The sequence below is a fragment of the Lissotriton helveticus genome, chromosome 5_1 (assembly GCF_964261635.1).
Source record: "Lissotriton helveticus chromosome 5_1, aLisHel1.1, whole genome shotgun sequence".
Classification (NCBI taxonomy): domain Eukaryota; kingdom Metazoa; phylum Chordata; class Amphibia; order Caudata; family Salamandridae; genus Lissotriton; species Lissotriton helveticus.
In genome coordinates, this window is record NC_136065.1 from 402,368,411 (window position 1) to 402,382,674 (window position 14,264).

At 42.2% G+C, this 14,264-nt stretch overlaps 1 protein-coding gene across 1 annotated transcript in view; it reads left to right on the forward strand.

Moving 5' to 3' along the window:
• GPR153 (G protein-coupled receptor 153) overlaps positions 1-14,264 on the forward strand; it is a 478,673-nt gene that overhangs the window by 200,828 nt on the left and 263,581 nt on the right. The window contains exon 2 of the mRNA XM_078642619.1: positions 1,656-2,185. Coding sequence (XP_078498745.1) covers positions 1,809-2,185 — 377 coding nt within the window. The 5' untranslated portion in view covers positions 1,656-1,808. The remainder of the gene's footprint in view (positions 1-1,655; positions 2,186-14,264) is intronic.

The following is a 14,264-nucleotide window of genomic DNA, read 5'->3' on the forward strand; positions in this document are numbered from 1 at the left end:
ACAATATAACATGTATTTGTAACGCAAACATTCACCCAGAAGGGTATCTTGGTGCTGAATAACAGTTGTTTATTGTTACCCAACTGTACTCATATTATCGACCTCAGAAGGAAGAAAAGACCCACTTGAGACCATGAAGTTAAACACAGGCCCTTGCAGTGGGAGCAATAGTCCACTTTTCCATCAGATCCAGCACTAAGCTGCCAAACCCGGAACATGCTGATGCAGTTTCAACTAGGAGCTAAACAAGAGCTGTCCAGCAAGAAAGGGGCTGGGTTTGGAATAACCATTACCGGGAATTGTTTAATTTACAAAAGGCTGGATATAGACTTCTTCTGTGAGATGTAGGCACACTTAATGTAACATCGAATCCCACAAATCAGAAATCAGGATGCATCAGATCTATGGGAATAAAAGGAAACTTGGTTTCTATCTAAATTTCTGAGAGACTTTTGTATGCTTTTTTCCATTGTCAACGTGTGGCGTCAATTCTGTTCAAGCATCATTAAACCCAAACCTATAAATACCCCTTTAAGATTACTACTGTTTGAAGAACTTATCCCTTAGGTCTACATTTGTGCCATGATACTTTACTGCAATTTCTACGTACGTTTTACCACCCTCATTTTAGGATACATTCACATACCAATTTTAGAGAAAATAAGAGTTTACCCAAGTTGGTGTGACAAGTAATCCAATAATTTCCTAAGAGGCATTACCTTTCCTGTGTGAGCCTGTGCCACATTTTGCTGCTTCAGCCCTGGTGGAATGTGTCCCATAGAACACAGTCTAGTAATTTAATATTACCTGAATTATCTCTGCTGTAATACAGGTTTTCCTGGTAATTTACCATTCCAAAACAAAAACATGGTACCGAGTCATAATTGTGCATCCTAGAATTACATTCCTGTGGTATCTATAGTTCTGGCAGTCAAATTACAGTATCAGGAGTTTTACAAACCTCAATGATGGCCATAATCTCTAATGGTATTTCGATGTATTGGTTGAAAAATCTGGAAAAATTATCAGAAGCACAGTATCATTGGATAATTATCCTAGAAGGTTCATCTCAATATTTTAATAATAGGATGCCACATTTTTTATTCAAGATTATTATTTTAGTGTACATTTCCTTATTTCACATGAAGTACATTAAAGTGATATAGTTTAATTTCATTTGTTTGCTTGGTTTGTCCTCGAAAGATTATGATCAGAAAGGAAAATAAATATTTCTAGTGCTTCTCTTCTCTTCTCTTCTCTTCTCTTCTCTTCTCTTCTCTTCTCTTCTCTTCTCTTCTCTTCTCTTCTCTTCTCTTCTCTTCTCCTCTCCTCTCCTCTTCTCTCCTCTTCTCTTCTCTTCTCTTCCCGTCGCACTTCTCACTTCTCCCTTCGCCCTCCCCTCCCTTCACTTCCCTTCCCTTCTTCAAGTCCTTCTTATGAGGAGCGCTGAAACAACGAGGCAGCGGTACATTTCCAAAAAAGTACAGAAACAGTTGAAAAGCTACACAGTGAACAAAATAGTATGATTTAAAAATAATTTTAAAAAACAAAGCCGTGATCGAAGTAGTAGCGATTAAATTCACGAACTGATTAGTGATTGGGTGGAAGGTTTGGTGAAAAGGTTGTAATACTCGTCTTGCCTCTTTTTTTTACAGATATCTGAGCTGTGACAGCTTCGAGCGATGCATTTACTTGCTGGTAAAAGATGGTGGTGCTTTTTCCAGACTTACCCTTGAGGATCCTGTTCCCCTGTAGGATGCATTTATTTTTCCTATTCTTCACCGCCAGTTCCCAGTTTGCCGCTTCTGATGGTGCCCCCTCGCTTCACCATGAATGATGAGCAGAGACTGCACAATCACGCTGTAGCCTGGCTCGTCTGCTCGGGGATATCGCTGCTCACTAACACCTGGGGGATTCTGAGCGTGAGCGCCAGGCAGAAGAAATGGAAGCCTCTTGAGTTCCTAATCTGCACTTTAGCTGGAACTCATATCCTCAGCCTGGCCATTCCCATCACCATGTACTCCGTGATCACGCTCCGCAGGCAGCACTCGGACTACGAGTGGAATGAAGGCCTCTGCAAGGTTTTTGTGTCTACGTTTTATACCTTAAGTCTAGTGACCTGCTTCTCTGTAACCTCCTTATCCTACCACCGGATGTGGATGGTTCGGTGGCCAGTAAACTACAGGTAAGAAAAATAAAATGTAAACTTTCTATAAATGATTTATAGAATGCTTAATTTAATGCTGTTCAAATTTATTTAAATTTTATTGCGTGATTTAAAAAAACCATTGCAAGTACAAAAAGTTAAAAAAAAATACAAAAAATACAAAAAGTTAAAAAACAAAATTTCAAAACTTCATTTAAATGTAATGCAAATTCACTATAGACTGGTTAAATAACAAGGGCCATATTTCTGTACAGGTTGTGTCGCTTTTGCACCATGCACAGTGTGCATGCACAGCGCAACCCAAAAATGCGATTTATCAAGCCGCACAAGGCCACCCTTCTTGGCCCTTCTTGGCTTGATAAGTGCAGAGCAATACAAAGCAGTGCAAATTACTGTGTTGTGTTACTCTGCCCCACAGAGGTGTTCCATGAGTGATGCGTGGATCACACAAACCGCATGAATTTTGACGCATTCCCAGATTTACCATTACTGGTAGAACTGGGAATGCGGCAGGGGAGGTGAAATGAAGAGAAATATCTTCATTTCTCCTAGTTTATTCCTCCTTTTGTGTGTGTTTCATTTTGCAGTACACATAGAAAGAGGAAAAATGCATCAGGGGATTGTTTTTGTGCAGGAAGGGGACCCTTTCTGAACAAAAAGAGTCCTGCTTACAACGCAGGCGCCCTTGCACCATGGTGCATGCAAGGGTGCCTGCGTTGGTGCTACGCACGATGTGCGCCAGCGCAGGAAAAAGGCAGGAATGTGCCGCATTGTGTTAAATACAGAGCATTCCTGTCCTTTCCCTGTCACGCAGCACAGCAAGGAGACTCGCTGACCTGCACAACTTCCACATAAATATGCCCCTTAGTGTTGCGAGTTTAACTCATTTTAACAACCGAAGCAGGATGGTTGTGGTAGGGAGTATCAAATACAGCATATCAAAGGGGCACAATATCGAGACCAGAATATCAAGGGGCAACATAATGAAGAGGTAAGTTCACATAGGAAGGGGAAACATCCTTTACCACGCGGATTTTACTCCGCAAGGCTTAAACAACGCGTCCATTACAACGCAAGTCGTAACCACGACTTGCGCTGGAGGGCGCTAGAGGATTAAGAATAGTATATTTACTATTCCAACACCTTCCCTAGTGTCCACGGGGACTGGTGTTAGAATAGTAAATTACACTATTCTCAATCCGCGTGGTAACGACTTGCGTTGTACGGGACGCGTTGTTAAAGCACGCGTTGTGACGGTACGCGTCGTACCGTCATACATCCCACAGGAGGCTATGAATTTACTATTCCTAACTCCACATATATGTTTCTTGAAGATATGCTTATCAAAAAGTTCCGTATAAGTGGAGGTAGGTATAGAAAATCTATGCGAACTTATCTTTCGATATTTTGTCTCTCAATGTTATGCCCTTTCGAAATTCTGTCTACGAAATTCCCAACCCACACCTACAAGAATTACATGTTGAAATGTTGAGTTGGTCTACTGGGATTTGAATTTATGCCCTAGCTACTGGTTACAAAGAAATCTTTTTACACAAATTGCTAAAATGGCTCCATTGTTCATTTCTCCAACAATAATTTCTTAATTAACAGTGCAGTAATAATATCTTTGAACAAACCTTCACAGGTGAAAATATGACATGATGTTTTATTTCCTTAAGGTACAAAACAAAGCTGTATCGTAAAAAAGGGTATTTTAAAGCAGAAATAAGTGTGCTAATTAAAATAACAAGAGGGTTAATGTATGCGAGAAAAAGAGCCAGCATGGGTGTAAGGGGAGGATTCTTAACTCCTCCTGACATCAAGAAGCCTCCGCACTGGGGGAAAAGCATTCATCTATGCAAATTAGTTATGAGCCACTGCTTATTTTGTGATGGTGAACAGGATCTAATTTTGGAATGGTGAGCAAGCAATACTGAAAATTATATTCTAAAAGGAGCAACTTGGAAACCTCCTAATTAGGCTGGAGCATTAACAAAAGCATAAATGCAGGTAAATTTACTGCAGGAATTTCCATATTCCAAGTGCGTTTTCAGTTGTACTTTTTCGGGCTTATAGAGTTTGCCCGCTAGACAGGCCCCTGTCACTGTAGGCTCATGGTGAGATGAGCAGCCATGACATAAAAGTAAGACTTAGCAAAGGTGAATCCAGAGCCATGTGAAATGGAGATGCCAGAACACTGAAACATTCCAGGAACCACTAGTATTAAGGAAAGCCAGTGTCACCATTCTCATCAATGCAAGGTTATACTATTCTGTGAATAGACTGAGTAGTAAGAGTAGATATGTTCCATCCTGAAGAGGAATTAACACCACGAAATTAATTGTGCATTAGTTTACAACCGCACTGTGAATTTGTGAGTAAAGTACAAATCTGATAAATAGAACATTTATTTGTGAACAGCTTTGGACAGAGTTTCATATCTCTTACATTTATGTGGCTTGACCAGAGTTAGTGGGAGTGGTTGCAGGTAATGTGCACCGGCACTCGTGTGAGGGTACCTACTTTTCATCTTCAGACTTTGACCGGGAACAAGAGAGAACAACCTATAAAAGGGAGACAGAAGGAAGAAGGGAAAATAGGTAAACAATGAAAGGGACAATCCAAGGGTAAGAAAACGAACTTGCAAGTGGGCCTGGGGGCTGTAGAAAGAAGCAGGATTTGGAATAAAAACTAGGGACCCTCGTTATTGGACAACCCCAGCAATTGGCAATGTCGGTGATGCGCTCCTGGGAAAAACTGTGGGTTCCTGCACTTTATTTTATTTAATTAAGCACTGAATTTGATGGAGGAGGTTTTTTTTCAGGTTAATATTGTCGTTTAATTTCCCTTAACCAGGAAAGGAGCCTCCAGAAAACTTCTTAAAGTTAATAATTACTTAAGATGTATGAATCAAGAGGTACCAGAAGCAATAACTGTGCTTGCTTTTGATTCTAGCAAAACTTGATTCAGAATTCCTGTTTTAAGTGTTTTGTGCAACTAACAGTGTGTCTCTACCCTTGCCTTCATTCATCGCAGCATGACCTGCTCATAGAAATACGATATCGTATAGGCTAATACACAGTATATAGTTAACCTGTATGATAACAGAACACTTGACATAAGTTATAATATCAAGCTATGCATGTTCTTGAAAACCCTACAGATGATCCCAAAAAGGTCCTCAATCTCAGGAGAATCTTACAGCTCCTCATCCTGACCACCGACTGAAGGAAAGGCTTGATGATGGCCTGCTAATAGCATTGCCCCACTGTTTACACCAGATTCCAAAAACCTCAACAACATGTACAGAGGATTCTAAATGAGGCCCCAGGCCATGATTGACCATGTAAACGACCAATCACATAAAACCATTGTTTCTGTTAAAGGTGAAGTCTAAGTTCAACACCTTGTGCCCATGATAGGGAGTACTGGATGCTCCCAGGACCTTTCGCTCAGCAACAGTCAGTGCTTAATTTGTAAAGGAATAAGTGCTGGGCCCCAAAGTTTTGCTCCAAAGTCCACTGCTGGCACTACTTAATGTTGGCATGCTGAATACCAAGGCTTTGTAGTCGTGATTATTAGAATATATTATTATTATAAATTGTTATATAGCGCTCAGCTACCCACACACAGTTTCCCGGCGCTTTAGAGGCAGGTAGGGTCTAACAAGATAATGCATACTCAAAACAGCCAGGCCTTTAGCTGTTTACGGAAAATGGTCAGCGAGGTACAACTTCTCAAATGTTCCGGTAGAGCATTCCAAAGCGCACGGCCCAGGTATGCGAAGGACCAACCACCTATGCATGTCCGTTTAGCTCTGTAAACAGTTCACAAGGAAAGATCTCTGAAATGTAGGGAGCAAGCCGGCTGATATGGTATCACCATTTCATGAAGATAACGGAGGATGAATCCTGAACTTGCTCTGTAAACAAAGCACAGGGATTTGAATTGAATCCATTTCTCCACTTTGAGACAATGAAGCTCGCGAAGGAGAGGGGAGGTCAAGGCACTTTTTAGGAGTCTGTAAAGCACCTTGGCAGCGACTTTTGAATACTTGCAACCATCTTAAAGAGGCTTTATCTGCTGCCAGATAGAGGACGTTACAGTAGTCCAGTATCGATAGGACGAGTGCCTGGATAACTGTCCTTTGGGCTGAGAATGGGAGTATCTACGGTATTTTCTGCAGCCATTGCAGGATGGCAAAGCAATTAGCAACCACCTTTGCTATTAGGGATCTCATGGACTGCTTTTTGTCCAGCAGAAGCTGAGTTTCTTCACTTTACGAGCCGGAGCAGGAAGAGCACCCAAGGTTACTGGTTAGGCTGTCGACCCCAGAGGGATGGGTTATTTCCTAGCATCAGTACCTCAGTCTTGCCTCCGAAGTTTAAGAGAGTTATTCTTCATCCACTGGGCAACCATATTCAGGCAGGAGTTCAGAGCCTCATGGTTGTGGTCCTGAGTGAATGTCAGAGACCAGATGATTTGTGTATCATCCATGTAGAAGAATAAGGTGAGGCCACAGCTGTCAACCCGGCAAGTAGGGGGTGGGCATAAATGTTGATTAGTGCTGGGCTTAAGGCTGAGCCTTGAGGAACCTCTGAGGTTAAGGTAAGAGCGTGTTGTGTGGAAAAGACACCAGCTGAGGAGACCTGGAAAATTTGATCCTTTAAATAGGATGCCATCCAGGCTAAGGCCTTTCCTTACAGACCTAAGTTGGCCAATCTCTCTAAGTGCGTGGCATGCAATACTATATCGAAGGCAGCGCTCATATCAAACAAGATCAGTGCTGCCATCTCGCCTTCATCCAGGAGACGCTTGAGATGCTCTATGACTCCTAGACGGGTGGACTCAGTGCCGAATCCCACTCTGAATCCTGACTGAGAGGGATGTAGAGAGTTCTTGGACTCCACGAAGATGGAGTGTTTATTGTTAACATGTTTTCCATGATTTTAGACAGAATAGTGAGCATAGAAATCAGTCTGTAGTTAGACCAGTTGAAATGACCAAAGGGCCTGATTTAGCTCTTGGCCGACGGGTTACTCCGTCACAATGGATATCCTGTCCGCCGAAATATACATCTCATAGGATATAATGGAATTTATATTTCAGCGGACAGGATATCCATCACCGTTGTGACTGAGTAACCCATCCACTAAGATCTAAACCAGGCCCCAAGTTAGGTTTCTTCAGGAAGGGCCAAACCATGGCATGCTTCCATGGCTGTGGAATGATTCCCTCCTGTAAGGGGGAATTAAGAAGTCCTAACAAAAGCCACAAGATGTCCGGGGGCTATGCTTAGTTGAGGAGAGAGGGTCGATAGGGGAGCCAGATCTTATGGATTGATGCAGTCACATGAATAGAGGTAGGTCCAGCCTGTCCCATGATTTCAGTTTCTGGTGGGTAAGTGTTTTAACTGAGGTGGTAGGGGCCTCGGAGATAGGAGATGGCAGATAGATACTAGACTGGAAGGCATCTCTCCCACCAGCCATCAATGGAAATTGGATGTCAAGCAACTTTTTAACAAAGAAAGACACCAATTCCTCATACTGAGACTGGAATAGTATTGGTGCTGGGTCGAAGAGTTCCCTCACTAGCCTAAAGAGAGTTTTGGGACAGTTTTGGACTGATGTCATTTAATTTGAGTAGAAAGCGGCCCTTGCTCTATTGCAGAGACCCTGATAGTTTCTCAGTGCCATGTTGTATTTGTCCTTAGTATTATCATCATAAACACACCTCCAGGACCTCGCCAGGTCCTTAAATCTTGTTTTCTCTACCTGGAAGGCCTCTGTAAACCATGGGGCAGGTGGGTGAGTCCTGGCTGGGTGTCTAAGTTTAGTTGGCAGAACACTGTCCAGTGAGTACCACGGCCAATCATCAATCCTGGGCTGATCTAGCTCCGCCACTTGCGCTAAATTGGGCATCATGCTCCTCAGTTTACAATTAAGGGCAGGGATATCCAGTCTCGACCAAGCCCTGGTCTTAAGCTGTGGTCTGTCTCTCCCTTTAGGTGGCGCTGAGCAAGTCCAGACACAGAAAGAAACTGCATAGTGGTACAACCACAGTAGAAGCAAAGGAGGAGATGTTTTAAATTGGAAAACATCGGATGTAAAAGGTGGCCTACTTTCTGAGTTGATGTGAAGCTAATGAGGTCCAAATTCAATGCCTTGAGGTCCTCGATTACGTGCTGACCAAGTCTGAAATGGCTATGCTCTAAATGGATTTTCAGATCTCCTAATAAAGTGAAATTGACAGATCTGAGACTAAGGGAGGTGAGAAGGTCAAAAAACAACAAGTGATGGACTGGTGAAGGTCAGACAGCCGTGAGCACCATTTGCCTGCGCATCCTGAAAGGTGGTACATTAATGCGCTGGATATTGTGAGCTTGGGTGTAAGTTCCAGCGAGAAGAACACAGCTTAGCAGGCTTTTATCGATAAATTGTGAATATTGCATTTGTATTTATTTTTAAACACAATCGCGATACCCCCTCCTGGTTTTACTAGGCCTATCCCTCCTCACCATAGAGTAGTATTGTGGTAAGTCTGCAATGACATCAGGCATAGAGGACTCATGGAGCCAAGTTTCTGTGAGGATCATGGCAAACCGAGCGTGGCCCGCCATGAAGTTGAAAAAGCATTGCTGATGACTAGATAGTGATCAAACATTATGCTGTAGAAGCAGAATTTGCTTTCAACCCCAGAGCGTGGGATAGTAGCCCCACTGTACTTTGAGGTGTCTGAAGTGGCAGCATTGACTGTAATAGGTTTCAGCTGGTTGTCTTGGGTATTAAGTGAAAAATGTCAGGCAGTGCAGATTTGTGCACTCTTAAATGGATCAAATGAAATTCTGAGCAGGTGGGCGGAAGTGCTCTCAATTGGTTATCTGATAATGTCCTATTACTTACCGGTAATCTTCATTACTCAGGGTCCCGTTGTCCTCGTCCCCTTCATACCATTTGTTATTATGAAGGGGACAAGGACAGGAGGGACCCAGGGGTAATGTCCTATTACTTACCGGTAATCTTCATTACTCCGGGTCCCATTGTCCTCGTCCCCTTCATAATAACAAATGGTATGAAAGGGACGAGGACAGGAGGGACCAGGGGGTAATTATATGAAGCCTGACCCAAAAGGGGTTGGGTCTCTGGCCCCTGGGGTCATTTGGGCATGGACGGGCGCAGACGAGCGCAGCCTGTGGTGCGCCAGCGGCCCGCCCACTGCTCGTCCGTGTTATGGCCATTCCTGAAACAGAGGCTTGTAGGCAAAGATGAGCCCACTAACCGAGTGGTACACGCGACCCCAAGATGGCAGCTAATAAACCAAAGTTACGAGCAGGGCACTTAAACACATGCACCTCGCTCGTAATGCCACAAAGACAATTGCCAATCAAAAGGAAAAGGCCCCAGGTTCCCATTACTGAATTTAGGAGCAAGATCAATTTAGAATAGCACATTCAGATTAAAAATAATCAAAAGCAGTGAAAAAAAGTAGCTGCACCAGAGAGACACCCTACCTGATTCTACCTCATGCCCCTTTAATCCACAGCATATCACTCCCTGCCACTCTGGCAGGCTAGTGTTACACCCGCTTTCTCCCTTTGTCACAGCTTTTCCATCTTTCACTGTGTGTTTTTCTCTTTCTTAAGGCACCTGCAAACACTTGCTCAAATTAAGCTCTGGCACCAGCACAATCTATTCAAATGGCTCACCCACAGACGTAGACCATAGAGAGCCAAGGCTCCTATGCTGTATAAAGAGTCCAAACCTGAGATCTGAACCATAATATTTGCATTTCAGAAACAATGTGAGAACCAAACTGTTCACAATAACCTACAGGTGAACTTCAGGTTGCAGGGTTTTCTTTTGAAGAATGAAAGAATAGAGCAGTCTCTCCTTCGACCGGCCTCTCAACCCTTTCTCATCAAAACACATAGACTCTGGCACATTCATATGATTTTGATGAACCGAAAAGGTAATACACAATGCTGTACAAAATGGCAATAAATATTAAATAATAATAATAATAAAATCAAATGCCAATAAATAGTATATAATAATAAATTATAACAATAAAACAATGCTAATAATAATGTTGATAACAATAATAACAACTACAATAACACCTTCGCTGCGGCGGCTATTCCACCGCAGCGCTAAGGGGGTGGGGGGGCCGCGCGGCGCTCACACGCTGGTGACGGAACCGCTCCGTCACCAGCCTTGGGTGAGCTGTGCTGATGACGGAGCTGTCCCGAAATCAGCGCCGCGCAGGCGCGTCGGGCGGGCCATGACGGAACCGCTCCGTCATCAGCACAGCGACACCGCGGCTGATGACGGAACGGTTCCATCATCAGCGTCGAAGAGGATAATAATAATAATAATTAATAATAATAATAATAATAATAATCAATAGATAATAAACAAAGTAGATCTAAGCATATCTTAGCCTTGAACAACACCAGTTAATGTTCTGGCGGGACTAAAGGTCCACTTTTTCCACTCCACAATTTTGAAGTGATGAAACTGCCCTCTGCTGTATGTCTTTCATACTCAATCTAGTAACCATCATCCACCCAGACCCTGAACCCTGCACTGCGTTGTCATCTTTTACTCCTGAGCAGGCATCATACATTGCTGCTCAGACCCCACTGACAACGCAGGCACCCTTGCAAGGGTGGTGCATGGGTACCTGTGTTAGCCGTAAGCAGTCAACAGTGCGCCAGTGCATGGAAAGGACATGAATGCACCGTATGATGTTAAATTCAGCGCATCCCTGCTTTTTCCCTGCCACGCAGTGCAGCAAATTGGCTTGCTGCGTGAACATTTGATAAATGTGCCCTAAAAATCAATAACTGTAAACGCATACTAAAAGGGACTTACTTGGATAAGGTCTTTCTTTCTCTGTAACTGTCTCGGATCTCTACCTTGACATCAGCCAGGCCTTAAAACAGATTGAAACATATTAAAATAGTTAATTGGCACTCTATCGGTTTTCCCCGCGCAAAAAATATGCATTTATAGGACCAAAGCATGTGAATTCTGTCCTCACCGTCCATCTTACCGCATACCTGTTTTTAGAACTGCATGAATTTTGAATCTGAAAGCAAGATATTTGCAACAGAGGTTGCCTCAGGCCTCCTCTGATAGCAATAAGCTCTCCCTGGTATGCCTCTTCTCACCGAATGAGCGAAGGAGGAGAATGTCTATATCTGTCATCATTACAGTAAAGAAAAAACGTCAGTGAACCCGCTCCTTCACAGCCTCACAAAGAACTGTCCAGGGGTTCTTTTAATACCCCATTTGCCAGCCAGTGCATTTCGTTGCCTGTTGTTATCCTCTCTTGCGTTTTTATTCTCCATTGTCCCCTTCATTCATTTAATATATGTGAGAGTATCCACGCTCGTACTGCATCAGCACGAAGTCTGTGACGTTTAAATTTAAATGTGACGCACACCTTGATCAAAATGCAATTAATGAACGTGGCTATCCTACTCAGGCAAGCAAAGCACTAGTGCAGCACAAGAGGAACACATCTACCAAACCTTCATGACAGTGGAAGTAGATCATTTTAATACGGAAATGACGGATAATCTAGAAACATGTCCATTTCCACCATGGGCATACTTCACGACTTTGAACTGATATCTTCCAAGTTGAGACAACTGATGAGAAAATGAATTCCAACAGCCGGCTGGTGGAACCATGTGGGGCGTCAGGGTCAAAGGACTCGTTCTCCGCGTTCGCCCTAGGGATTACATTAATGGTAACTGCCAAATCCTCATCTAATAGCTGCTCAATTGGGTGGGTATGAAGGGGACGCTGCAGGCTGGGATAATCCACTTCAAACAGACTAAAGTACTCGGGGTTAAAAAAAAAAAAAAGGTGAAAACAGTTCTTCGTCGACAGCTCCCACATTTAAAACATGTCAACGATTTAAAAGAAAATACAAATATTACATGGATCAATATGAATTGTATTCGTTAGTAGCAGATCCAATGACCTCTGCTTGAAGTAACTAATTGACAAGAATGCAAAATCCCTACACTGTGTTGAAAAAAATTAAAACCGTACAGCTGCATCACTGGTTGAAACAACAAAAGGAGTACATTACATGGTGCCTATTAACGTTGTTTAATAAAAAAAGATAAATCTAAAACAGTCTTTTATTTTTGCTGAAGAAAAAACGTATTTATTAATAAAAACGTATTTTTCTTCTGCAAAATGTATTAACAAAATCTGCAAAAGCTATTCTGCCGTGGACCGCATTCTCGTGCTCCAGTTATTGCACACTTTATTTATTTATCTATGTCCCCTTTCATTTATTTAGTTTTTTTATTACGAAGTTTATTATTTATAGTCGCAAAAACATTTCGGTCAGCAATGCGTACCGAGGAATATTTGTGGTAAAAAGGGTAGATGTGCATGGGTTATACTACTACTGTACAAAAAATATAAGCATGAGCAGTTGCAATGATGACTATAGGCACCACTGTTAGTAACAGAGCCCCAAAGAAAGACAAAGGACAAAACATGCCTAGATCTTATATGATAACCAGGCATCAATTTACATATTTAGACTGTATGAAAACCGTATTTAGCGATCATCACTGCTTCCCTTGTAGCTTTAGGGGATGGCTTGAGCATCAAATCAGCAGTTTATAGATAGCCATGTTTTGGCAGAGTCCAGCGGGGGACATTGTAGGTAAGAATGGAGGGGCGGTGGGGCCGGGTGAGGCGGGATTTCGACGGACGATGATCAGGGAAAATTACTTATTTATTTAATTGTCCTCGTCATCATCCTTCGAAATCCCCTCCCAGCCGGCCCCACCGCTCTTACCTGCATGGGCCGCGGCTGAGAGAGTCAGACGGTCTGATATAGAGAAGTTGAAGCAGGTGTTGTTCTGCAAGATTCAATAGTGTGCAGTGGCATTGAGAACATTAGTCAGAGGATGAAAAGAGTGTGCAGACTGAATTAAAAATATTGAGACATGCCAATGTTCAGGACAAAATATTGAAATTGAAATATCGAAAGGAAAGTAAGCCTAGATTTCATATATCTATTTCCACAAATGTGTACCTTGGTGAGATATATATATATATTTAATATAGGTATAAAGGTACATCGATTTGGAGTTAGGAATAGTAAATCTATACTTCCCTATATGCACTTACCTGTTCATATTTTATCTGTCAATATTCTGTCCATGATATTTGTGTATATTGCGATTCTTGGGCTTGAAATTCAGTAGTACAACAGATGGAAGGATGTTGGGTAAGATCCATTGGTAAACTTAGGGCCTGATTGCATATTTTTCTGGGAGGTGGGATATTGCTCCACTCATTGTTTCCACACCCTGATCTATTGGTTCGGAAACATAGTGCTCGATTTTAGTGGCCAGAAAAAAATCAAAACCAATGCCAAGTGACTGTTTACTAACAGCATATTACTGTTTGCTATGTAACCCTGACCTACAGCTTTTCTTGGCAACACCAACCTTTTAGTTGTTAAACTCTTAAGAGGTTCCATGTGAGCCTTTAATCAATTGTACCAATAGAGCAGTTTGGACTGGACTCTTCCTATTGGAAGAGGATCAAGGAAGATTTGCATATGGCTGGGTCTAATCTGAGGTGACATTGTGTACAAATATACAGTAGACTGGGATGTGGTATCATAGCAATGGCTGAAATTAATTCATGCATCCCAACCATCATTTTGTGTATGCTTAAAATGATATGCCTCATCTCTATTTTTAACCTGTGCACCGCAAAGGTATTTTGACAATCTTCGTTGCCTTAAAGTTACTTGATACAAAATGAGATCATTTCAATTACATGGAAGTACTAACTTAATTGTTTTTCCGAAAACTGATCTCAAATTTAGAGGCACTAGGTATTCTCAACATGGAGATTTTACAACTAGTTTTATCAGTAAGATAATTTACGACCTCGGCCTCACAGATAAGCAAATTACTTTCGAATATGAATTTGATATAACCAGCTAATCCATCCCTGCGGTGCTCATCTAGGTAATTTATGGAAACCTTCAAAACTCTCACAAAAGTTTGCTTATGAAGACAGAATTATCACTCAATTGCTCTTTGAAA